Below are 26,722 nucleotides of genomic sequence, written 5' to 3'. Positions count from 1 at the left end.
AGTACCTGATCTAAAAGGCAAACACAATTGTCACTTGGTATATAATTATTGTTGCTCTTTCCACTGAGAACTTCTAAGGCCACAACTCCAAAACTATAAACATCTGCTTTGTAGGTCAAATAACCCCATAATGCATATTCTGGTGCCATATATCCTCTGCAAATCAAAATCTCAATGTCTTGTGATTCAACTCCAAAGTTTATAAAAATTTTCTAAACATCAAATTTAATTATTAAAATCTTAACATAAATAACTAGAAGTTATTAATAAGATGGGAACTGACATGGTTCCAGCTACCCTGGTGCTAATGTGGGTCTTCTCCTCTTCATCAAGTTTAGCCAATCCAAAGTCAGATATTTTAGGGTTTAAGTCACCATCCAGCAACACATTAGTAGCTTTGATGTCTCTGTGAACAATCTTGATTCTTGATTCTTCATGGAGAAAAGCTAAGCCTCTTGCTATCCCAATACATATCTTAAGCCTTGTAGGCCAGTCCAGTTTAAGCTGACTGATTTCTGGACCTACAGTAAGAACAAAATATTGATAAAGTCATCTCAAATCTTTTTTTTTTCTTTTTCTTTTTCGTAAGTAATGAAATTCATTGAAAAGGCATAAATATAAGAAGAAACCAATAACCAGAAAATTCAAATTCAAATCCTATAGAGCTGCCCAACCAGAAAATCATTAAAAAAAATAAAATCCAAGGATAATCTGAAAGCCAGATAAGCTCACCTGACTTAATTCTTGCTCAATATAATTAAATTCTAATCATGAAAAAATTTCATAATAGCTCAGTGCTAACCAAGATTACATAATACTCACCAAATAATGCACGGGCAAGGTTATTATTTTCCATGTACTCATAGACCAACAACAATTGCTCCCCTTCAATACAGCATCCATGAAGCTTCACCAGATTTGGGTGTTGCACACAAGAAATCATGCCTATTTCATTTAGAAATTCACGATTTCCTTGCTTTGATTTAGATGAGAGCTGTTTAACTGCTATGACAGTACCATCAGGTAATTGACCCTGCACCCAACCTTGTCAGATAAGCAGGAAAATCCATACTCAAGTGGGATCAACCATGTCAGAGTAATACCTTGTATACAGGACCAAAACCACCTTCTCCAATTTTGTTGGCAGAATCAAAGTCATTAGTGGCAGCTTTTATTTGTTTTAAGGTAAAAGTTCCTGTCTGCAACTCTAGTCCTTTAATATCTGTTCAAGGAGGCACATATGAAGCAGTATGATAGGAATTGTTAGTTTTCTTTGTAATTACTTTCTTGAGTTACACTTAAGGAACGATGATATGCTCGGATACATTAAAATTAAAAATTTTCATTGTAACTACGCAGAAGCTTATCATTAAAGAGCAATAATTCAACCGCTTGAACCAGAACTTGTGAATTCGAATTCAGTAAAAATGAAATCCACCCTAACAATTTTGAACAACCAATTTCATTGAAGAAAAAAAAATCTATTTAACTCATATACTCCTGATAAATTACCAATTTTTCCAAAAGTTTAATCTATTAGGAAATTGTGAATTTAATCACTTAATCATAATTCTAACAATCCCTCTCATGTGTAGTCCCAAACTGCCCCTTACTAAGTGTGGTCCAATACATGGAATTTTTAACATTTTAAATGGGAGGAAGAATGGGAACAGGGATTGAACTCAAGATTTTCTACTCAAATATCATGATAAATTATCGATTGCCCCAAAAGCATAAACCGTTAGGAAATGGTAAATTTAATTACTTGACCATAATTCTAACAACTTCCATTATATTAAACCAATTCTGTGTAATTAAACAACATAAAACTATACCTTGAGAAAAATGTTGTAGATATTTCACTGCATACTGAAACTATTCTAGAAGCTAAGTATAGTCCAGATGTTGTTATTAAGCAAACAACTTATAATATTATGTATCAAAAATTGATTATGCACACTTGCACAAAATTCTCTAGCAACTGAAACTGCAAAAGTTCAAGAGTCAAGACAGCCTACTCTTTTTGCATAATTACTTGTTAAAGTTGACTAAGTAGAGGCAATTAAATAAATTTTAGAATCAGACATCTACTAAAGCCTGCACCTTCTTTTCTCCCCTTCTTCCTCCACAAACAGCCTTTCCACCAAAGGATTCCCACTATAAAGAGTAACAAGAATAATGCTCCAACTGAAACACCAGCAATGATATAAACATTTCGCTTGGTTCCACCATTTGAACAAAATTTGGAATCTGCACACAAAAAAATCACCCTCACAAGCAACCGATTAAAAGTGAACAAGACCCAGAAACTTGGCCACCCATATGTTCATTGAATAAAGTAGACAAAAACATCAAGAAAAAGAAAATATATTATTTGTTAATTAGACAGAAAATGCGCATGGGGTGGTTTTTTAAACTGAAGCATTAGTCATAAAATCAAAACTAAAATTCCCACCGAAGACAATCTATAAAATTCTTGATTTATCAAAAAATTGAAACTAAAAGGTTCATTCTACCTGAGGTAGAGAAGAGATATTCTACAGTACATGGCATATCAAACCACTAACCCCTAGGCATTCATTTCCATGCAAAGCATAACATATCTACTTGAAATCGACCAATAAGGGCTAATAACTAATTATCAGCTACTTCTGCAGTTGAAAGCAAGGGCCTCACATAGAACAAATTTTTTTTAAAAAGGAATTATGGTGCTGCACCATCCTAATCTCACAAGTAACATATTCTATAATACTTTTGAACTGGAGATAATTATCCTGATTCCACAAGTGTGTCAGAGCAATAACTGCATTGCAATTTAATTTTTCACCAAAAGATTCCTATGATTACATTTTTGTTGGAAATCATGGGAATTGATTTGAGGACCATCAAGTAGTGGTGTCCTAAGAAGGGCCCTCAGAAACACGGCATCTCTAAAATGACAAAGGAGAGATATTCACTTAAATAACTCACCGGAAACCACAGAAACAGCTGATATAAGGGGACCATAAACTCCACTACTAGGGATTCTTGTCGTTCCTTTACCAGCCCAATAGAATCGGATCTCTAAGACATTGTTTACCACACTAATGTTAGATACGTGTTTTATTACTGGCTTCTGAGCAATACTAGCATCATCTTCAATATTGAAATCCTTCCACACTAATTTTTCCTGCAACAAAGTGGTCTGATTAAACCTTAATCTGCAACATCAAGGATACATATTTTCATCATTGTGACCAATTACCTGAATGTAGATATCAAATATACGCTTCCCAAGACTGTTATATGTCTTGTCATTTGTGAACTGTATTTCTGCAAAATGGAGACTCACAGTGTAGTTCCCATTTTCTAAGCAATAATGGAAATACGTAAGTGATATAGGAGATCTACGTGCTGTTGTATACAATTCAGAGATATTTGATAATGGCGGAGACACAGTGTAACGTGTATTTTGGAAATCAAAATCATCCATGAAGTCTCCAGTGCTACTAAATCCCCAATAACTGTTGCCATTAATAAAGTATTCTGCAGCACCACCTTCAACATCACCATCTCCTTCATATACAAAATTTGTTTTATTCTCCTTGATGGTTGCATCCTTTCCACCAGAATTGACATGCATACAATTCAAATCTGCCATGATATGTAGAGAAAAATGAGAAAGCAAGCTTACATGTAAACTATAATGCAACAATATGGAGGTCATCATTTTATACAGCTTCTTTTCTTTTTTCTTTTTTTCAGAATGCTAAATTGATTTCACATTGGTATAGTGAGAACTGAGATATCAATCCAAGGGTGCACATGCATGCACACACACGCGCGCACACTTGCCAGTCATTTGCTATATTTTTCAGTGATTCTAGCAATTCATAAGTACTTCAAAGCAAGCTATCATAAAAACTATAGATTCACTTTCATTTCAAGGTCTTCTCTCCTCTCTCCAAGAATAAGGTTTTAGAAAATGAATCACGCTATTCTAGTCATATTGTCAAGTTTTACGATTTCATTTTTTTGGGCATTACAAATCTGATTAAGAGAAATGCTAGATAGAAAGGGTGTAGCCCTATCGAACGAAAGGTATACAAGAGAAACACCAGATAAGCAAAGAGTGAAAGGAAAAAATTATACAAATTGACCACTAGTTCGATGTTTCAATTATATCCAAGGAAAGTGCCATAATCAGCAAAAGAAGATAGATTGTACTTTTGGAGTTACTGCCTTGAATACCATATTTTTCCTCTCATTCCAAATTCACCACAACAAACAACGAGGAATTACAAACCATGCCATTTGACTCGTACTTCTAAATCCTCATCTCCGAGCTGCCAAAATCTTTATCACTAATGCAGGCATTACCCAATAAACCCAGATAGAGAAAGGAGGACAGAAAAAGAACCATTGTTAGTGACAATACAAAACAAATGATACTGTCCTCCCTTTCTTTACAAATGACATCAGCTTATATTAAATTGCCTCTTTTTTAACAAATTGTCCACCATAACAACGCAAATAAGAACTGCATTCCCAAAACAAACAATAACTTATAGCCAAATTTAACTCAATCAGATGACTTTTGGCTCAGCTTCTAACATCTATCTTCATCAAAACTGCAGCCTTGAACATCAAGAAGCATAAGGACTGAAACCTCAACTGATTCTGATTCCAATTTTACTAACCTCAGATTTGAATGTAAGATCAATCCTATCTAGCCCCTATAATTAGCCATTTTTTCACTTATTCAGTTATACTGAATGATGGAAATAAATTAGAAAACAAGAGCTGAAAAGGCATCTTCCCACACCATGCATCCTGTGAAATCTTTTCATCCTACAGCTTAAAGTAAAGACGCCATGCACAGACATCCAATCCATTCTGAAAACAGTTCCATAACCCAAGCTAACTCTGAAAAGTAGAAAATGGTCTAATCTCCCCATGTTTCAAAACTCACAAAAGGCATCTAGAGTTAAAAGTAATCTAGAAGACCTTGTGGAGTTAAAAATTTTTAGGCTTTAAAGATTCATTATATTCTCCTGTTGATTTCAAAACTGAAGAAGCAAAAGTTCAAGCTCAATTACTCAAATCATTAATCTCTTTTGTTTTTCTTTGGTTTGAATGAAAGGACTTAATATATGTAGAATTCCTTAAACAATTTTCATTTGGGCTGAAATGATTGATACATATATTCTCTTATGAACAAATTCAAAAATTGAATTGGAAAAATTAACATTATTTTCATAGTAATCAATGATTATGGAACTCCAGAAACCTATCCTTACATCGTGGACAGTTGAAATTCTTCGAGCAATGAGGATCTTGCCTTCTACTACTGAATGAGTACAAAAGAATAAATTAGTAGGAAAATGGACAACATTCAGTAAATGAAATCTACACTTTACATTAACCTTCTTTCTCATTGGTAAACTTGAGAAATTATAACAGAACTAAAGAAACAAGAAGATAAATCAATGAAAAAGTGTGGGAAAGGGCATCTTACACATCATCATCAATTAAAGAGCTTCGAAACAAGTTAAGGTTTAAATTCCTAACAAAAAAAATATGAGGTGAAAGATCTCAGTCTTAAACCATATCAAACCTAAAAATATAAGTAAACGATTATCATACAAGTAGCCTTACATGTTTTCGTGACAAGCTGGTTGCTCAGGGCCTTGCCATGTGAAGTTATTGTATGAAAGATCACTGCAGCAATGCATTGGAAAAGACAACGTCAATTCTTTAAATAATAAATAAATAAACCAAACCAAACTGAAAAAAAAAAAAAAAAAAAAAAGGATTATTTGAATTTTAGTAATAGCATTTAGTATCTCATAAATATTTGAACCCAAGAGGCATGTCTTATCAGGATATAACATTAATACTATTTTATTGATTTCGAAACAGAAAAGGAGAAAATTTTCAGGACATCAATCCCTCCCCACCCCCACCCAAAAAAAAAAAAAAAACAAAAAACAAAACAAAACAAAAAGAAGCAAAAAATTGGATAACAAAAGGAAGTATTTGAAGCAACAATGTTCGATAATTCAAAAGAGATAATGTTGCAGAGAAACCTTCACATCCAAAGTCAAACTTGAAATTAATCTTAGCACTAACCAAATCTACCATTGTGCATTTATGAAGAGCAGGAATTAAAAGGAAAAGAAAAAAAATGAAGTGTTGAGACAAAGGCCAAGTAAATAGCTACTAAGTCAACAAAATCACTAGTAGAGTACACGTGAATTGCATTTGGGTTGGTTGATAGTATCTGGTACCAAAATTTTTCTGTTAATGGCTGCCAAAGATAGTTGATATTACTTGTAAACTATTGAGCACTATATGTGTATTATACGTTCTTATTGCACACACAGAATTCTAGACTCTGCATTCACTAATACAAAATCTAAATTTGATTTTTCTCAATCTGTGTAAGATGGTGTCATATACTTGACAATTCCCATCCCTTCAAGACCTTGGTGTTCGGGTGAGGTGAGCGGGTCATATGGAGTGGGATTGTGGAAGTATATTAGAGGCAGCTGGGACAACTTCACACAGTTCATTAGATATGATATTGGAGGCAGCACTAAAGTTTGGTTTTGGCATGACTCCACTCAAGGATAGGTATTCCAACTTGTGTTTAATAGCAAGAGATAGTAAGGGTACAGTGACAGATTGTGCAGAGATCAGGTCTGGACAGATCACTTGGACATTGGCGTTCATTTGTGCAGTTCAGGATTGGGAAATGGAATCTGCGGCACAGCTATTGGAGGATCTTTCCCAAGCAAATATCAGGTATGAGGAGTTAGATAAGTTGGTGTGGCTTACTTCGAAGAACCAAGGTTTCCAGGTGAAGAGCTATTATAGACTTTTGAGGAGGGTTGGCTTAAATTTTCCTAGGAGAAGTATACCGAAAGCCAGGATCCCACACCAAGGGTGGCTTTCTTTTCGTGGTGTGTGGCTTTGGGGAAGATTTTAGCAGCCAATAACACAAGGAAGAGGGGCATTGTTATAATGGAGTGGCGCTTCATGTGCAAGAAGTATGGGGAGAATGCTAATCACTTATTTTTACATTGTGAAATGGCTAAGGAATTGTGGTGTATGATTTTCTGTATATTTGGAGTCTATTGGGCAATGCCGAATTTAGTTCAAGATATGCTGGCATGTTGGAAGGGGCAGGAGGTTTGTCGAAGGAATAAGGGGGGAGTTGGCAAGCTGTTCGATTATGCCTAATGCGGTGTCTTCGGAGAGAACAGAATGACCAGTGTTTTGAGGGTCAAGAATGAGTTTTTTTTTTTTTTTTTTTTTGATAAGTGAGAAAGATGTATATATAATAGGCTACCTTATGCAAAGAGCACAAAGCAGTCCAAAAAAATTCAAGAAAAAGAAATAAATTACAAACAGAAAGAGAACTAATGAACAAGGGTAGGGAATCACAAGATGTGGTCCCCAAGCTAAAGACCAGTCAAACAAAGACCCACTAAAAAAAGCAAGCAGCTAGTCACCCAATCTTTCTATGTCCTCAAAAGTCCGCCAGTTACGCTCCTTCCATATACACCACATTAAGCACAACGGAACTAAATTCCAAATACTTGATGAGTGTTTCCCCAATCAATTCCACCAATCAAAAAGAATATCTGATACCGTTTCTGAATGAGTATGGTGAAGCTGAATTACTCGTTTCTGAAGTCCTTATATAATTTGTCCTTTCTGTCTCCTTATATAATTTGACATTGTATAAGAAATTGGAAGTGAGATTTTCCTAAATTTTCCTGAAAGCTAAGTTCTGAGTACATGCTGAAAAGCCCCATAACTGTTGACTATGAAGTTGTAACAGTCCTGTCTTAAGGTAGGATGGACAATTAAGGCCCTACTGAACTGCTTTAATATTAAATTTGTGTGTCTTGCCTTGAGACTAAGATGTGAAAAGTAGCCTAGTGCATGTAGCGATTCTCAAGTCAACATGATTTAATTATTAATATTAACTCTAAAAGAATATTTGGAAATCTTATTGCAACTGAGATTTTTTGTAAAAGGAACATCATTTTATTAAAATTCCTAATGTCTCATGATAGAACAAAGAGAAGATAGAACATTATGAGCTTAATAACGTAAAACAAATGCTGTTAGGTTTTAGATTGTTGAGTGTTGCCAAATTCTAGTGCCAAAACATATCAAATTTCACTGTATCAATAAGATTGTGCTAGGGTTGAGTCTGGATTAGAAGCTGCTAAGAGAAGATAAAGCTTTGATCTCCTCATAGACGATGAGTTGATGCTCTTTTGCCTATATAACTTGTATCATGATGAATTTCATAGTGAAACTTGTTTCATTGGAAAGTAGACGCCCGAAGCTTCAAAAATTTGACCTAATTTGGATTTGAAATGAGTAAAATATGGCCTTTTGAAGTTGACACAAATATGCTTTCCAAGAGATTTCACTTGACACTCACTCAAGAAAAATTGACTCAAACTGTACACTGACTGTGAAGGCCACATGACTTAACCTAATGATTCCCTATATAAAACCAACCCCTGTTGTACAAATTGAGTGGAGAGAGGCTACCATATCAATATTATACTATGCTGAGAGCAAATGTCTTTTACAGGAATCTAAAGGTTTTGGGGGCATTGCAGTGGGAAGGCAAGATAGGTATTTGTAACTTAGCTTGGGAAAGGAACCCCTCCCATTGAACCCTCCAATTCCCTCCCACTTTTAGTCGGATGTGAGACACATGGCATTTATTTGAATTTTAAATGTTGTGTCTTACATCTAAATGAAAATTGGAGGGAAATGGAAGATTCAATGGGAGGGGATTTCATCCCAAGGTTACAATAGAGAATCTAGTAGTGCAAAGGTTTTGTAAGTAAACAGTTGTAACTATTTCTTATAGTGAGTTTCTATGGGATTGGACCCCTACAGTGGTTTTTCCTTTGATGAGGTTCTTCATTGAATTTCCACTTCTTTACAAAATCTGTGTTCCTTTTACTGCTTTATATCTTCATTGCTTTTGATTTGGTATCTATAACTAAGGTTGAAATACTTGTTTGTATTATCCATTGAAATAGATCATAAATTATTCAATCAAGCTGCTGCTTAAGTGTTTGGGGTCTAAAACAGATTTTTTTAAGTGGTATCAGAGCATTTAGAACACACAAGGTCTACATAGAATATTTCAAATGAATATAAAAAATTAGGGGATTTACAAACTCCATCCTTAGAATGGTTAGTGCATTGGCCTCAAATTATTAACTACCTGTATTTCATTGTTAATATTTAACAAGGAGAAAAAAAAATTACATTACAAGGGGATCACACCAAATGAAAGGTAGAAAGCAAATATATCAAAAAGATGAAACTAAATTAAAAGCATCCTAGATAGGAAACATACATATTACTTCCTTCCTTCAAGACCGAGTCTCCCACATTTCCACTTAGCAAGTTGCCAGTTAAAAAGCTAACAAAAACAACATCAGAAGTTTAGTATGATATACCAATACTAGAATGCGAAAGCAATTGAACAAATCCAATCAGAAAATCTAAGCCTACATTTGCTAGCATACTAAGAAATGGTTCTGTACCAGAAAGCAAGTTTAATCATAAGAATTGTGAACCACGTGCATGCATCTGTGTAAGCATTTGTTTTCACTTTTGTGGCTATGTAAATCTGAGTCCTCCAGACTTTGAAAATGAAATGCTTACGTTTTAATATGTAAGCAAATACGCCCATATTTCAATATACTTACAGGAATCTCAGGCGCTCTAACTTTATACTAGGTGGAAGTTCCCCAACCAGTTTGTTAAAACTGACATCCCTATCATAATCACAAAGTGACAGAATAATCATTATCAATCCTTGGGAAATTTACCAACCGGGTATGTTAAAATGTAGTACATTTTTGTAATTAAAAAAGGTTACATTAATTAACAAGGCAATAGGCATCATTCTCTTGAAAGCAAGCATTGCTTCTATCAATATGTTATGCATCTATTAATCTATTGCCATCCTGAAAATAGAAGAAAACTAGACAATAGTAATAAGAAAACAACTGAAAATGATAGCAGCAAGAAATTTGAGAATATATTTAAATTAAAAGGGAAAGAAATGAGTAATTCATCAATTTGTCATAACTTTTTTATATCCTATAGGTTTCTGATGTTTCTAGATTATATTGGTTGATAAATTTTATGTATATCAAATATCAACAGGTGTGTACATAAGTTTACGTCCATGTGTTAGGTAATTATGATAAGTATGTGTATGAGTTGCCAACATATAAAATGATGTTCCCAATAATATCTACAGTTTCTGTGATATGGCTTCTTAAGGAGTATGTGATATTCATAGTTTGAAAGGCCTGATTGTTTCTTATCATTCTTAACATTAGAGTTAGAACTTATTTCTACCTTATTATTCAAAATCTTTACAATCTTTCTTTTCATTTGAGGTTTTTTACACCATTTTGTAATGTTCACATGTCAATTTCTTTGTTGTATAATCTTTTCCTATGTTTTTTTCTAAGTGCCAATTGAAAGCTTGAAGTGTCAATTAACGTTTGCATATCTACAATGACAACCATTAGAATCTATAAATGCTTATAAACATTCAGAACTCTGAAATCCCAATATTGGATATCTACAATGATATCTGCCCAAGCTTTATTCATCAATTAAATGCAAAACATTGATTAGATGTCTACATTGTATAAGTGAAATAAATACTTAACAGTAATTCACCTTATAGGTGAAAGAAAAGTTATGTTTTTCTGTTCATTTAAATTGCCTCCATTTTTCTTGTTCACTAAAACAAAAGCATGTTTACTTTGTATCTTCGAACACCATCCAAATCAAGGCATATATACTTATAATAACGATAACTCAAACACTGCTAACTAAGGAAACACCATGCTCTAATACTTGAGATGCTTTACTTACAACATCTCCAGTTGTTTCATTGTCCAGATGTATGCAGGGATCTCCCCAGAAATCTTACAATTTCTCAAAACCCTAAAATACATAATTGAATTATATCAAATTGACGAATTATATCAAATTGACCATCATCAAGTCAAACATTTATATCATTTGACAACGTAAGTACCAAACATACAATCTTATTATGCCTGCCATGTTTCTCAACATAGGAAAGTCCTGATTTGGCCCATCTATATCACTAATCCTCCTGTATAAAGGATGCAAACCATAAGCCAAAACCATTGATTACTATACAAAAACAAACTCACATCATATCAAGTTACTAGATGGATATGAGAAGGCTTTTTACTCACAACTGAAGTAAATTATTCAGAAGAGATATATTTGGTGGAATAGGTCCCTCGAGTCCACTTGCGTGCATTTCTCTTCAAGAATTTAAATTTGAATGAGAATATACGCTAAATTTAGACTTATCTACCATTAAAACTCAAAGAACTTGAGATATTTTCAAAAGAACAAAGATCTCACAGTCTTGTCAGTTGTTTCCAATTCTGTATGAAATCAGGTATAATTCCTCTGAATTTGTTATCATTTATCCTACTGTATTGAGCAATAAAATGATTTTTGATCAGGCACAAGTTGATATTTATGCTTTAAAGGCAAATATAAATAGAGGTGGATATTTATGGTTTAAAGAGAGGCAAATATATAAAAAGAGGTGGATATAATAAACTCTCACAAATCTGTTAGGTTTCTCAGCCCAGCAAAGGCCATCGGCAAGTTCCCTGTCAAATTATTGGAGGAAAGCATCCTGCAATTACAATATTGAAGCAATGAACGAAACCCTTCAGAAAAGTGTTAAAAGTGAAGAGAAAATTTAAGAATTATAGAACACCAAAATGAAGAAATGAGGCGTCTCACAAAGTCTGCAAGTTGGTCAAATCGCCAAGCTCAGGACGAACAATGCCAGAGAATTGGTTTGCTTCAAGGCACCTGTTTGAAAAGGGGGAAAAACCAAAATTAAAAAACGAAATATTGAGATTACTAAGAAAGCTTAATGGAAAAAAACATGATTAAACCCTCCAAGAGGTCACTATGGAGTGCAGGGATATCAGAACTATTATGTAACAGATAAAGGATGAAAAGTTCCATAGGTTTTGAGGTCATGACAATAAATTTAACAAGAAAACCGAAGCCTTTCTACTTCATTTCACAACTGTAACCCATTCATAAAGACTTCAATCACCATAAATGTCCATTGTCCAAGATATACATGACTGAGTTAAACCAAAGTTCAAAACCTACAGGTATGTGAGAGTAGTAATATTTCCCAACTCCTTTGGAATTTCCCCTGATAAGCGATTCACAAGAACAGAGCTGCACATCACTTGCTGGTTAATTTAAGATAAAAGCAAATAGATATAAATTTTATCAATATAACTTTACAAAAGCTCACATAAAAGTTAATTGTGTTGAAGCCCATTCCAGTGGTATTGTTCCGTTGAGATAGTTGTACGCAAAATCACTACAATTAGAGGAAGATTGGTGTAAATTGAAAAGCACTGGAAAAAAATGTCTTTATTCAAACCTTGTGAATTGTGCTAGAAATTGGTGCTGCAAAATATTACCATCAAACATGTAATTGAAGCATTTCAAAACGAACTTACATTTCTCGGAGCTGAGGAAGTTTGACAAGTTGAGGTGGAAGCATGCCAGGAAGACTATAACCCTTTAGCACTCTATACACATGAGAAATAAAATATTGAGTCTTGGCAACTATTATCATGAAAAGTAAATCAATGATAACATGCTAAGAGATTTAAACAGATTGCTTTTAAAAATAATGTTTACTGGACTAAATTTACAAGGTATGGTCCACAACAAATTTTTTCACTTTCATGATAAAAATTATTTACAATAACAATATATAGATGAGTAACTTTTAGACTTGTATCCATTGTGTGGAGACATAGAATGATGCATAAGATAGAAGAATTGCAGTATAAGTAATTAGTAATAAGATGAGGGAACTATACATCTTTACGACATTACAGACAGTGTTGTTGTTCTCAAAGTGACAATCACAATTGATGCTGCTCTCAGCATTCTCAGGTGGCTCTGGTGTTACCCCAATAATTTGGCAAGAATTAGCATCAAACCTCCAATCCTTCACACCCATCGTACTAGTTATTTCTTTGAGTGCATCAACTAAACAACATCCACAATCGAATAAACATAACATGTCAAATCAGTGTTGTACAACTGCACTAATGTAAAACAATGGCAATTCAAATTAATTCCCTATTTTGGCTACATGAACTTTAAAATTTACATTAAAAAGCACCAAGGAAGATATTTATCTTCTCACTTGAGTAATACAATTTTTACTGCCTAATTTTAGATTGGAAACACAGTTAGCTTAACCTTGTCCAGTAGTTCTAAATACCCAAGACTTGAAGAGAAATAAGAGGAACATCAAGGACATTTCTACCATTCTACACTTAAGTTTAATTTCCCATTTTGTTTATAACTTTCTCTTTTTCTTTTTCTTTTTCTTTTTCTTTTTCCTTGAAGGCTTGAAGGGAAACGTCAGCTCATAATCAAATAGAAACTAGAGCATGGAGATTGATTAGAACTCCCAAATGATAACAAATTTAGACTTTTATCAACCAAATTTCATGAATTAATTCCTACAATTCTCCAAATCACTTCTTCCATACAGAACATTGTGGAGGAAAATATGAAAAGTAATAACTCAATATGACTTATAAAAACCACTACAATTGGGTTTTCAAAGTAGATTACTCCATAAGGGGGAAAAATCAATTTTTTATAATTATGTGATTTTCAGACCAATAAGGACGTGACAAAACCACAGAGAATAGAACTTAGACACTCTAAACACAGACAACCAGAAAATCAACACTAGTGAATTACTCTATAGTCATATATATCTCAATGCAAAAACACCCATTTATCCTTTTGGTCACCAAGAAGATTATTTCGGTTTCTTCAAACGAAAATGACAAGCTCAACCCAACTTGTCCAGCCAGTTATGGTGACACCCAGTTGGACCAACTTCCAAAGATACAAAATTTTCATTTTCCTCCACAGTTAGAATGGAAGTATTATAGACCCCACCAAAAAACAAGAGAGATAAAGAATGGAAGAGTTAGCTGGTACCTTCTTGTTGGGGTACCTGTGCCTCTGCGGATCTCTTCAACCAGAAGCAACTAAACGCCATAATCATGAAGACAAAGAAGAAGTTTCTTCCCTGCATGATGGTCGGAAACTGTCAAAGTATTGGCTCCTGAAGGGTACTAGTACAACTTAAAAGTATGCTTTGAAAAGTGAGTTTGCTTGTACACTCCGACTTTTTTGGTTTTGTAAAAGCTTAATAGTATGAGACAGTCCAAAGCTCTGAGCATACAAAAACAAAATTATACAATACATTATCGCATTAAATTAGCGTGTGACTGCAACAAATTGTCAAAATATTGTCCCCTTTTCACCGTTCAGTTTTTTGTTTTCATGTCCAAGTGGAATTAAAATTGTCATATAAATCCTGTCTCACCCATTAGACAATAAATTTTGTAATATTTTCCCAGCCTGGGGAGTTGTGAATAGTGTGAGTATTTTATTCTCTTCATTTTGGCTTTTGGGTATGTCTGATTTAGCTTTACTTTGATTCAATTTAGCTTTAAAACAAAACCACAAAACCAAGAGAGAAAGAGCTAAAGCATAATTCATTAAGAAAAACATTAATAAAGACAAGTGTTTGACACACTTTTCATTGCTGTATGAGTTACTTCACTTCACTCTCCGCCAAACATATATGCATGTGCAAGTTTTCAACGTCTATTGCTCGCTGGCTCTTTCTAAGAGTTGGAAGCACACAGTGGCACGGTAAACCCAAATCGAGTTGTGTTGCAAAGTCCAAAAACTACGCCAACATGTAGCGGTGAATTCCAATTGGGGGTCGAGGCCCTACATAAGGCAGTATTTCCTTCTCCGAAAAATGTCACATCCCACTTCAGTTAAGTCCATAAATCCTGATTTGATATTTTTGTCCGGGCAATGTATGTTGTACATACCTGTTTGTCCATGCACATAGGTCTGCAAACAATTGAAAACGTGCATTGAAGACACGATTTTGTGTTTTCAACTCATATTTTCATTTGTTGTAGAGCACATTGAAGTGCAAGTAACAAGTTTTTTTAATTTTTTATTTTAAACAAACAAAATAAATAATAATAATAATAATAAATCATCAAATTTAATGATTTAGAAATATTTGGCTAAAATATTAGTATTATATACCATCATCCAAAATTAGAATATAAAATATTATGATAGTTTCCAATTGGCTCAATTGATAAATTCATTTTTAGCAACATTGTTAGCAACAATATAACAATTTTGAGATGGATTCTAAAAAAATATATAACAATTTTGAGATTTTTATGTGGGTTTCAATTTAATCAATGGACTTTTTATTTGAACAGTTAACTCTAGGACTATAGAGAGAGTATAAAAAAAAATAAAAATAAAAAATAAAAACTCTTGGACTATAGGTTTATCCTCAAAGTTCTAAACTGCTGTAAGCATTTTTCATTTAAGCCGAACAAATCATGTAATTGGCTCATAGTAATAATAACATTTCAAAATTGAGAAATTCTAGTTCTCAAAAAAAAAATTTGAGAAATTCTAAGGAAAAAAAAAAATCTTACAATATTCTTATGATACTTTTGTTTTGAGTTGTAATGAGTCCCAATCAATATAATTTTATTATTATTTTGACCTATGGTAATTTGACACTTCACTTTGTAAATATTGTATAATTTTGTTATATCCATAGAAAAACTCTTTAAAATTATTAAAGAAATGATATGTCTATAATATTTTTACAACAAATCTTAAGTTGCAGGTTGTTACTGGTTGTTATTGTTAGGTCAAAAAAGTAATTTTAGTGTTAGTTTCAAATTTGAACCAATAACAACTAACCACCTGTAATTTATTGTAAAAATATTGTAGACATAACATCTCTCAAATTATTAAAGTTATCCTACAATACAATACATTATCATATTGCATTAAATCATGTGCACACCACTCTCTTAATCTGTTAGTTTTCATCATGGAATACTAATAAAGCGTTTTTTTAATAAAAGAATACTAATAAAATATTTAATTTGTCACAAACCTAATATCACAATCCTATCATTTTTAAAAAAAAATTTAAATACAAAATAAAAACCTTACATTATTTAACTTAATTTTATTTGGATTAATATCTTCCGTAAGCTTATGCTTTTGTTTCCAAAACTGGAAAAAAAATGATTGGGAGGTCAGTGAGGGCATTATTAAATATTAATCTTTTTTTCGATAAAAAAATATTAATCTTTTATTGTAAGGTACCGTACATTAACCGCCGCCATCAGTGCCACGTTGTATGTAAGCTCACTACTTCCCCTTTTTTCTTTTCTTTTTTTATTTATTTTTTCTTTAGGTTTGGATATATTTTGCAAAAAAGTCTACCGACGCATGTACATGTTTCCATATTGGTAGATAGGCCGTGTAAAAATGTTTCCACATTTATGTAGTACCCGTTTGGTTTCAGTTGAAAGTGGCGTCCGCATTTTGCGTTTTCAGTTTTTTTTTTTTTCTCTACGTGTGAACAGTAAAATCACATGATTTTACTGTACAGGGAAAAAACACTGTCCATGTACTATTTACGCACTGTTCATATACTGTTTATGCACTATTCATAGGTCCCATAACACTATTCACACATTTAAAAATTATTTTGCTACAATATTTTCAGTTTTCAGTTTTCAGTTTTCGATTTCAGCAACAATAAGTTCAATCCAAAAGGACCCATAGTGTGCATTTCCCAAACGCACGTTTTGTGTTTCTTTCATTTTTTTTTTTTAAAATCAGCACTTGGTGCATTATTTATGGTAAAAAATAAGTGAATAGTAAATTTTTCACACATTTAAAAATTATTTTACTACAGTGTTTTCAGTTTTCAGTTTCAGTTAAAATAAGTTGTATCCAAATGGACCCGTAATATAATATTATTACACGTTTCCATCAAATGTGTGTGTATGTATATATATATATATACTCAAAATTGATTAGTGTTTTAATTTGATGAAAATTAGCTATTATCAGGAGTGAACTTTATAAATTGAAATTCTCTCTCTCTCTCTCTCTATATATATATATATATATATTCCCCAAAAAAAACTTTTTTAGGAAGAAAATATATTTATTTAAAAAAAAACTTAAAATAATATATGTACATGTTTTAATATATTTATTTACAGTAAATCTAAGGGGAAAAAAAAATACTTCGAGGATAAAGACTAAAGAGATACTCCTACTTTATAAATAACGCCAATTAAAGAGATTGAAAAGAATCAAAAGATAAGGTTTGCGTGTCAAATTACTCTCATTATTAGTCAAATAATACAGACCAATTATCAGGAGTGAACTTTATAAATTGAAATTCTCTCTCTCTCTCTCTCTCTCTCTCTCTCTATATATATATATATATATATATTCCCCAAAAAAAAACTTTTTTAGGAAGAAAATATTTAAAAAAAAAAAACTTAAAATAATATATGTACATGTTTTAATTTATTTATTTACAGTAAATCTAAGGGGAAAAAAAATACTTCGAGGATAAAGACTAAAGAGATACTCCTACTTTATAAATAACGCCAATTAGAGAGATTGAAAAGGATCAAAAGATAAGGTTTGCGTGTCAAATTACTCTCATTATTAGTCAAATAATACAGACCATAGAATAATCAAACAAACAAAATGATGAGTCAAGTTTTCAAACCTCAATGTTCACTTTTCCTCTAGCACCTTCCTCATCCTCATAAATAAGGGGGCTGCTGCGCGCGGAGAGAGGAACAAGACTTTTTGTACTGCTTTAAATATGCTTTAGTCTTGAGCATTATCTAATATAAGTTAAAACCCCATTTACCCCATCTCTCACAATTTTCATGTGCCAGATTTCTTGATACAATAAAAAAACATACTAGCTTTACAATTAGGAGTTCAAGTTTTTTTTCTTTTAATTTATGTTTTGAGTAGGAGGATAGCAGCGGAGGAAGAGAAAGAAATTAACTTGTATAATTTGATGTAACGCTGTATGGGCAGTTTGGCACAACATCCCAAGCCAAGGATGCTTGAATTTTACCATATAAAATCAAGGCGAAAACACAATTTTAGTCCTTACATTTTGGAGTCACAGTCAATTTAATCCCTACATTTTAATAGCAATCAATTTAATCCCTACTATTTTCAACTTGTAGTTGACTTAGTCCCTACCGTTAACTCATTAATGAAAAATACTTACATGACTAACGGTATGAATAGCTAACACATTTAATATTGACGTGGCAAATAAAATAATAAAAATAATGCTTAATAAATATTTTAAAAAATCACGTTGGCATTTCTCCAATTTTAATACAAATAATTTTAATTTCGCAATTTTTAAATTGGAAAATAAAATTAGAAATCCCAGATTTTCTTCCATTTTCATGGCTACACAAAATCACCTTCTTGATTTTTCTATCTTAAATCCTTGAATTCATAAATATATTCCACATCATCTCACCTCTATACAGTTGAGAAACATCCTAATCAGAAATAACCAATAAGAAATTGAAATTTTAGAATACAAAAAACTCAACAAATTTTCCCCAGCAAACTTTCTTGCTAACTGTGAGGGTGCTTTTTCTCTAGCACTCAGGCCCAAGGATCCTGGGCCGAATAGTTGCAGTTTGGTGGACTGGGCTTTGATTCACTGTAGCTAAATGGATGTTTAAGAATCAAGTGGTGCACAAGGCATACTTCCTACAATACATATAAACTGACAAACAAAGATATTTGTATTGAACAACAATCAAAATAGTAAAGTAATGCAGAAAACAAAACAATAAGAAACGCAAAATAATGGTTAGGGATCCTCAAATCAGTAAAGAATATTTCATTGGATTTTTCTTTATTATGATTACAGTGTACTCACTAAGACGTGATACAAGATTCAAGCAAGCTCAAAAATTACAATCTTAGATGGTTATTCAAACCTCTAAGACTTGCAAAGTTTGATTCTTTTTTAATCCGAGTATGTGCTATAGTGGCTTTTTCTAGGATACCGGGAAGTAATTTTACTAGTTTTTTCTCTAAGTTTTCTTCTCGGCAGAACTTTCTCAATGATTCTCTCCTCCCAAAAATTCCTCCTCCCACTTCGTAATCCTTCCCCCCTTTTTAAGTGTTATTCTGGAGTCTCAGGGGAATTATTGATTCCTCTATTTTGCCCCCTGGGTACCAGAGTATGTGTTGTGCCCATTGCCCAAAAGGTTCAGTTTCCCTGTTCTTCATTCTTTCCTTCCTTTTAGTTTTGTTTTTTTGAAAGTCCATGGCTGACTACCTATTTCGGAGTATGCTGAGGTCACGTTCTTCACGGTCCAGCTTTTGGCCGTCCTTCTTCTTTATCTTTTTTCTCAAATGGGCAGAATCTCACTCTGCTGGTTTGAAAGTCTGTTAAGGTCTAAAAAGGATCATAGCGAAGGAGGCCCAAAAGAATGAGTCAGACCCAAAAGGAAAAATCAAGCTAAGCCCAAAGTAGCAGATGTAGGAGACCCATGAAGGAATAAAAAGGCCCAGGGGATCTTGAAGCCCAGACGAAGAAGCATCCAAAAAAAAGAGAACCACGGCAAGGGATAAGAAGTCAGGATCCTCAGGAACCATCAAGAGGCGCGGATCCTTTCAGGCACAAAGACAAAGGAAGACTAGGACAGCTCGAAAGAAAAAGACAGAAGAAGAAAATAAGAAACAAAAGCAAAAGAACACAAGCGCCAGTAGAACCCAGCGACCTCTCATGGCACAGACAGAAAAAAACCTCGGGGAACCAGAACAGGGAAGCACAAAAAAAAAAAGAATGATAACAAGCGGCTTTCAAGTTGGCAGAACAGGATTCCGCCCAGATGGGAAAGAAAAGGAAAAAGTGGAAACTGCCAAAAACAGGGATGTCGAGAAGGGCATACCTCAGCACATCCCAAAAGAGATGGCCAACCAGGAACTTTCAAAAGAATCAGAGTTGAAAGAAGGAAAGAATGAGAAAAACGAAAATGGGACTTACCGAGTGATAGGTACAGGACGTGCTCTGTTTGCAAAAAGGTAAAACAGGGGAACCAACGGTTCCCCGGGAAGACCAAAACTCCATTATAAAAGGAAGGGATGGGTTGCGAAGAAAGGGCAGCGAAAAAAAGAAGAGATTTTCTAGATAAAAAAACTATCAGTAAATCTGTGGTGAAGAGAAAGAAAAATACTAAGGGAAAACGAACATTGCTTCCCGGTATCCTATAAAAGCCACTATTGCACATACTCGGATTCAAAGAGTATCAAACTTTGCAAGTTTTGAAGGCTGAAATAGCCACTCAAGACTGTAATTTTTGAGATTGAACCTTGTATCACGTCCTAGTGAGCTTTCTGTAACATAACAGACAATGTATTAATGAAATATGCCTCATTAATCCCAGGATCCCCTTAGCGTTAATTTTGTATCACTTTGCTAATCCTGCTTCTTTCCTTTTGAATTTACCTTGTTTTTTTTTTCTTTGGCATTTTTCAATACGAATATCCTTGCTTGTCATTTTTTTTTTTTGTCAGGAGCATCCCCTGTATATCACTTGATTCTTAAACAGCTTGTTAGCGGCGGTGAGTCAAGGCCCGGTTCACCAAACCTTTTATTTAGGCCCGGGATCCTTGGGCCTGAGTGTCACAAAAAAAGGCACTCTCACATTTTGGCGACTCCACTGGGGACTGGGCAAAGGAGAGGGAAGAAGCAATCCCTTCACAGAGTATGCCTCCAAGACAAAGAAACAGCAAAGGAACTAATGTGCCACCTACGGCCTCCGAGCCCGTAGGAGAAAATGAGGTAGTTTCCAGGCAAGGAGGCGGGATACCCCCGGTAGAACAGGAGGTTGTGTCAGAACAAAGACACACAAGGCAGGAACCAGACCTCATGGCCAGGATGACAGCAATGTTGAAGGATCTGGAGCAAGAAGTTCGTATTCTCAAAGAAGGCAGGACACAGGAAATCAGAGACAATGTTCCCCCTACTGGTCACCAAGATGGAACGCAGCCAGAAGGAGGGTCAGCAGTGGGAGGAAGAGCCAACCCTCAGTACTTAACACTGGCAGATGTCAATGCCCTCCTGGAGCAAGAAAGGGAAAAACTCTCAGGGATCCCCAAGCAATTCTCTCGGGATCTCCTGTTCCCTCCAGAACTTCTTGGCAAACCATACCCTAAGGGGTACGAACCCCCAAAATTCCATCCTTTCGATGGAAGAAATGGAAGTGCTGTAGAACATGTGAGTAGGTTTATCCACACTATGGGTCCCTATGCAGGAGACAGAGAATTATGTCTAAGGGAATTCGCCAAGTCCTTAGTGGATAGGGCATACACTTGGTACACCACGCTGAGACCCGGGTCCATCAAAACCTGGGATGAGATGATGGAAAAATTCTGTGCCAAATATTATCGTGGTGAAGACAAGATCACTTTCCAGAACCTGCAAATGGTGAGGCAGAGACCTGGAGAGGATCCCGTCCAGTTCATTAAAAGATTTGAAGATGTGTCCCTAGACTGTTATGGGGACCACGAAGAAAAGGAGCTCGTGGAAACCTGTGTAGCCAACATGCTTTTTGATTACAGGCTCAACCTTGAAAATCTATATATCACGCAGTTTGCTGACCTGCTACAGAGAACCAGAAGGACGGCACAAATCATGAGGACAAAAAGGCTGCCCGTGTCCCAAGCTATGACAGCATCAGTAGGAGAAAAAAGGAAGAGACCAGATGGGAAGGTGTTCGAGGAACCACCGGTGATCCCATGTACAGCTAAAGAGTTAAGCCATGTCTTAGATAAATGGATCGGAGATGGTGTTGTTAGGCCATTCACTGTGTCCAGGCCACCAACTGAAGAAGAAAGGAAGAACCCTTTATTTTGCAGAATCCATAATTATGTCAAGCACTCCACCAAGGATTGCTGGACCCTTCGCAGACTCTTCCACAAAAAGTTGAGGGAAGGAATCTTGGAACTCACTCAGAAGGAGCCAGAAGTGCAGAGGAACCACTTACCTAACCACAAAGGGAAAGGGGTGGTAGCAGTAGTAATACATGGGAACCCGGTAGAAGCAGGAGAATCTGAAGGATCCTTCCACCCGAGCACGGTCAGGACCCTCCAGAAGAATCCCAAGTTCAGGTCATTATTCAATCAATTAGGATTCGAATCAGAAGCAAGAAGAGCGGCCACAGAATCTCTCATGAGCATAGCAGCAAATTTAGGGATGGAATGCTTTACAATAGAGTCACATGCTAGTTGAGCTTTCTTGGAGACAACCAATGCAATAACCTTCACTGATGAAGACATGGAGATTGAGCACCCAGACCACCGTAGACCCCTTTATCTAATGGCCACCATAAACGGCGTTCAAGTCAGAAGAGCACTGGTGGACACGGGGGCATCGCTCAATCTCATAGCCTTGAGTACCCTGGAAGCTATGGGCTTTGTTGACAGAAGGATCCTGGGGGCTCCCATGGAAATAACAGGATTTGGAGGATCGATGGAATCAACAGAAGGATACGTACAGCTAGCCTTAAGGGTAGGGCCAATAGTAGTCCTGACAAGGTTTCATGTGATTAATGCAGAAGTTTCTTATCATGTGTTGCTGGGACGCCCGTGGCTTCATAAACATCGCCTTATTCCATCCACGTTCCATCAATGCATTAAAGGGAGACTGAATGGGAGGCCCATAAGGATCCCTGCCAACCATTATCCTTTCAGCCAGGGAGAAGTGAACTTTGCAGAAACGATGTTCTATGATGAATTGGAGCCAGATGCTGAGAGCCCCGCCCCAGGGACCCCAGGGGCATCCATCCTAGAAGAAGAAGAAGAAGGAGGGAGGGGCACCTATGACCTGAGCAACCTTCTGGAAAGAAAAAGACAAAAAAAGGGAGCCCAGCTCTTCAAGATCCCGAGAATGTGTGGTGGTGCGGGAACCCGGAGGGAGGCTAATCTACCGTTTGTGAAGGCGCGCGGGACCTGAATACATTATGCAGGAAGGTCCCGGACCGCCAAGCTGCATGATGGCCCAAGAAGAAATTCCAGAATAACTAGTTAAGGAGGCCCAGATTCAGCCTGAGGAAGAATTAAAGGAAATAGATTTGGGAACAGAACTGGGATCCCGAAAGCCTGTCTTCATTAGCAGTCAATTGGTGGCGCAAGAAAGGGAACAACTGGTAACCTTGCTCTAAAAATACAGAGATGTGTTCGTATGGACCTATGATGAGATGCCTGATTTAGACCCAGGATTGGTAGTCCATTCTCTTAATGTGGACCCAGGGATGAGGCCAGTAGTTCAACCAGCTAGGGTCTTCCACACTGAGGTAGAAGCTTGTGAGAGTGCCCTTTTTGTGACACTCAGGCCCAAGGATCCCGGGCCTAAATAAAAGGTTTGGTGAACCGGGCCTTGACTCACTGCAGCTAACGAGCTGTTTAAGAATCAAGTGGAATACAGGGGATGCTCCTGACAATATAAAAAATGACAAGCAAGGATATTCGTATCGAAGAATGCCAAAAAATCAACAAGGTAAATTCAGAAGGAAAGAAACAAGATTAGCAAAGCGATAAAAAAAGATTAATGCTGAGAGGATCCTGGGAAATATGAAGCATATTTCATTAATACATTGTTTGTTTAATTACAGAAAGCTCACTAGGACGTGATACAAGGTTCAGTCAAGCTCAAAAATTACAGTCTTGAATGGCTATTTCAGCCTTCAAAACTTGCAAAGTTTGATTCTTTTTGAATCTGAGTTTGTGCAATAATGGCTTTTACAGGATACCGGGAAGCAATGTTTGTTTTTCCCTTAGTATTTTCTCTTCACCACAGATTTTACTGATATTTTTTCTAGCAAATCTCTTCTTTTTTGTGTTTCTCTCTTTTTTTCACTGCCCTTTCTTCGCAACCCATCCCTTCCTTTTATAATGGAGTTTTTGGTCTTCCCGGGGAACTGTTGGTTCCCCTGTTTTACCCTTTTGCAAACAGAGCACGTCCTATACCCATTATCTCGGTAAGTCCCATTTCCATTTTTTCTCATTCTTTCCTTCTTTCAGCTCTGATTCTTTTGAAAGTTCTTGGTTGGCCATCTTCTTTGGGATGTGCTGAGGTATGCCCTTCTCGGCATCCCCGTTTCTGGCATTCCACTTTTCCCTTTTCTTTCCCATCTGGGCGGAATCCTGTTCTGCCAACTTGAAAGCCGCTTGTTATCATTTTTTTTTTTGTGCTTTCCTGTTCTGGTTCCCCGAGGCTTTTTTTGAATGTGTCATGAGAGGTCGCTGGGTTCTACTGGTGCTTGCGTTCTTTTGCTTTTGTTTCTTGTTTTTCTTCTTCTGTCTTTTTCTTTCGAGTTGTCCTAGTCTTCCTTTGTCTTTATGCCTGAAAGGATCCGCGCCTCTTGATGGTTCCTGAGGATCCTTGCTTCTTATCCCTTGCCGTGGTTCTCTTTTTTTGGATACTTCTTTGTCTGGGCTTCAAGATCCCCTGGGCCTTTTTTATTCCTTCATGGGTCTCCTGCATCTGCTACTTTGGGCTTAGCTTGATTTTTCCTTTTGGGCTTGACTCATTCTTTTGGGCTTCCTTCACTATGATCCTTTTTTAGACCTCAACATTTAGCCCCCCGAGCTCGTGGGTTGCCTGAAGCCCACGCGTGAGTGATTTAGGTTTTCTAAGATTTTCGTAGGATCCCTTTTTTTTTTTTTTTTTTTTTTTAACTTCTACTGGGTTCCCTTCCTTTTTACTTGGGATCTCGGCCTGCTGCTTTTGGTCACCTCCTTTTTGCGTGTTGCGTTCCCTTATAATTATTATTTTTTGCAGTTTCCTCTTTGCACGGGACGTGGCAGTTGAGTATTTGAGGTAAAATTCCTCTACCCACTTTTCTCGTTTCCCGTTACTTCTCATTAATAACCGCTGATTAATCCCTTCTTCAAATTAAATTTTTTTGGCAACTGGCGCGTCTTTCCATACACTGTCTTCCCCAACTGCTATTTACGCCTTTATTGTAGCCGTTTCATCTTATCACTTTGCTTCTTTGAGTCTTTCATTCTTTGGGTTTCTCTTTCCTTTTCTCTTCTTCTCTGTTACTCCGGTCTTCTCCCTTTTCGCACTTTCAATCTCTTCTCTTCTCATTGTACGTGTTGTTCCAATGGCTTCTTCTTCTTCCCGAAAGAGGAGAGAGCATACCCCCAGTCCTTCTGAGGGTGAAGGTTCTTCTGGTTCTGCTCCGAGTGATTCTCGTGAGGTTACCGAACGTCCGGCCTTCCCTTTACGAGATCCTTGGTATTCTCTCAGTTCATTTTTCCCTCATGTATCTCATGGTGAGGCTCCTCCATCTCCTCATGCTTGGATGTTTTCTGGCCAAGCGGGTTTCGCTGGTTCTGCCCAGGTTCCTGACCCTAGAGAGATTTTTGACCTTCAGATTAGACAAGGGATTTGAGAGGCGGTTCCTATCTTCTTTGATTTTGTCCCGAGAAAAATTCAGGGCTGGCCTATCTGGGTAGACAAGGAACTGTCTGATGCTGAGTTTGTGGGTCGCTTGGAGCGCGCCGGTATCCTAAAGGCAGTGGATATTTCCAGAAACCTTGAGGGCTTCAGAGATGCCAAAGGGCTCAGGCATCTGGTACGTCGTTGATGCCCTTCCCTTCATACTTTTTTCTTTTCTGTTGGTGAATTGACAATGACCTTGGAAGATGTGGTTAATAACTTCCTCCTTCCGGTATTTGGTGACAAGAGCCCCTTTGATATTAACCTTTCTGGTGAGGATCTCGTGGTAGAAGATAAATTGTTTGGTCATTTTGGTAGTCGTGCTGCCTCTTCTGGTGGTAGCCGGCTAGAATGGGGAGATGGGTGATGACCCTCTCTCGTGAGAAAGATAAGGAAGTGAGGTGGGCCGATTTTCTGGCTTTTTGGCTTAGCAAGTTCTTATTTAGTGAGTTTCATGGGTACGGAGTTAAGTCTTCCTTTTTTCCGTTAGCAATCAAGTTGGCTCGAGGTACCCAATATCCTTTGGCCCCTCTGTTTTTGGGTCATGTTTACTCTCAATTGGACCAGCTTCATGGAGATGAGACCGAGGGTGATTCTTGTTATGTGATTACCTCATCTCTTCACTGTGCTATCCTTCAGATTTTCATGTGGGACCATTCTGCAGCTACTTTGGCCAAGTGCAGGAATTTGAAATTTATGAAGGACAAATTCCAAGGATCCCCTGACATAGTGAAGGGTCTTTATGGCAATTCTACTGATGCCTTTCCCATCATCTTTCGTTGGATTAGCTTGAAAGGTGGTGGCCTCAATCTTGTGGAGTTATTTGACCAAGCAGGGAACTTACATTGGAGATCCCCTCGTGAATTTGGCCCTGGTTTTGTGTGTGATTCTGTTTGTCTTCTTTTTTATCTTTCACAGGTAATACCTTTGACTTGCGCCGTGGTGATGAGGGCAGTCTGGCTTATCTTGCCTGCATTATCCCCTCTTGGCTTCTTGTGCCTTCTTCAAGTGGTCCAAAATATACCCATTATTCAGCACATCAGGTGCTTCGACAGTTTGGTTTTGACCAGGACATTCCTCCAGTTTTTAAGGACGTGGTGCCGTCCCTTCCTTCTTTGGATCCTTTCCTGAGGCTGCAGGCCTTTTCTTATTGGTCACGGAGGAGCCCCC

General features: G+C 36.2%; 1 protein-coding gene across 5 annotated transcripts in view; it reads right to left on the bottom strand.

Moving 5' to 3' along the window:
• LOC126728939 (probable LRR receptor-like serine/threonine-protein kinase RFK1) overlaps positions 1-14,343 on the bottom strand; it is a 51,023-nt gene extending 36,680 nt beyond the window's left edge. For 2 of the 5 annotated variants that reach the window (XR_007656423.1, XM_050434685.1), the window contains exons 1-23: positions 14,110-14,343; positions 12,963-13,134; positions 12,594-12,665; positions 12,383-12,451; positions 12,232-12,303; positions 11,848-11,919; positions 11,666-11,737; positions 11,455-11,526; positions 11,280-11,351; positions 11,102-11,173; positions 10,927-10,998; positions 9,738-9,806; positions 9,383-9,448; positions 5,638-5,700; positions 5,498-5,545; positions 5,280-5,329; positions 3,245-3,633; positions 2,971-3,169; positions 2,104-2,250; positions 1,104-1,222; positions 823-1,033; positions 284-521; positions 6-156 (exon numbers count right to left, since the gene is read on the bottom strand). Coding sequence is in view for 4 of the 5 variants with exons in the window: in XM_050434685.1 (XP_050290642.1) it covers positions 6-156; positions 284-521; positions 823-1,033; positions 1,104-1,222; positions 2,104-2,250; positions 2,971-3,169; positions 3,245-3,633; positions 5,280-5,329; positions 5,498-5,545; positions 5,638-5,700; positions 9,383-9,448; positions 9,738-9,806; positions 10,927-10,998; positions 11,102-11,173; positions 11,280-11,351; positions 11,455-11,526; positions 11,666-11,737; positions 11,848-11,919; positions 12,232-12,303; positions 12,383-12,451; positions 12,594-12,665; positions 12,963-13,134; positions 14,110-14,206 (2,664 nt within the window). In the remaining variant the exon portion in view is untranslated. The remainder of the gene's footprint in view (positions 1-5; positions 157-283; positions 522-822; positions 1,034-1,103; positions 1,223-2,103; positions 2,251-2,970; positions 3,170-3,244; positions 3,634-5,279; positions 5,330-5,497; positions 5,546-5,637; positions 5,701-9,382; positions 9,449-9,737; positions 9,807-10,926; positions 10,999-11,101; positions 11,174-11,279; positions 11,352-11,454; positions 11,527-11,665; positions 11,738-11,847; positions 11,920-12,231; positions 12,304-12,382; positions 12,452-12,593; positions 12,666-12,962; positions 13,135-14,109) is intronic. The other 3 variants (XM_050434691.1, XM_050434689.1, XM_050434687.1) reach the window with 3 other exon arrangements.
• Positions 14,344-26,722: the final 12,379 nt, after the last annotated feature.

The sequence above is a fragment of the Quercus robur genome, chromosome 5 (genome assembly GCF_932294415.1).
Source record: "Quercus robur chromosome 5, dhQueRobu3.1, whole genome shotgun sequence".
Lineage (NCBI taxonomy): Eukaryota > Viridiplantae > Streptophyta > Magnoliopsida > Fagales > Fagaceae > Quercus > Quercus robur.
Note: the sequence above shows the minus strand (reverse complement) of the source record. Positions and strands in the feature narration are given on the sequence as shown.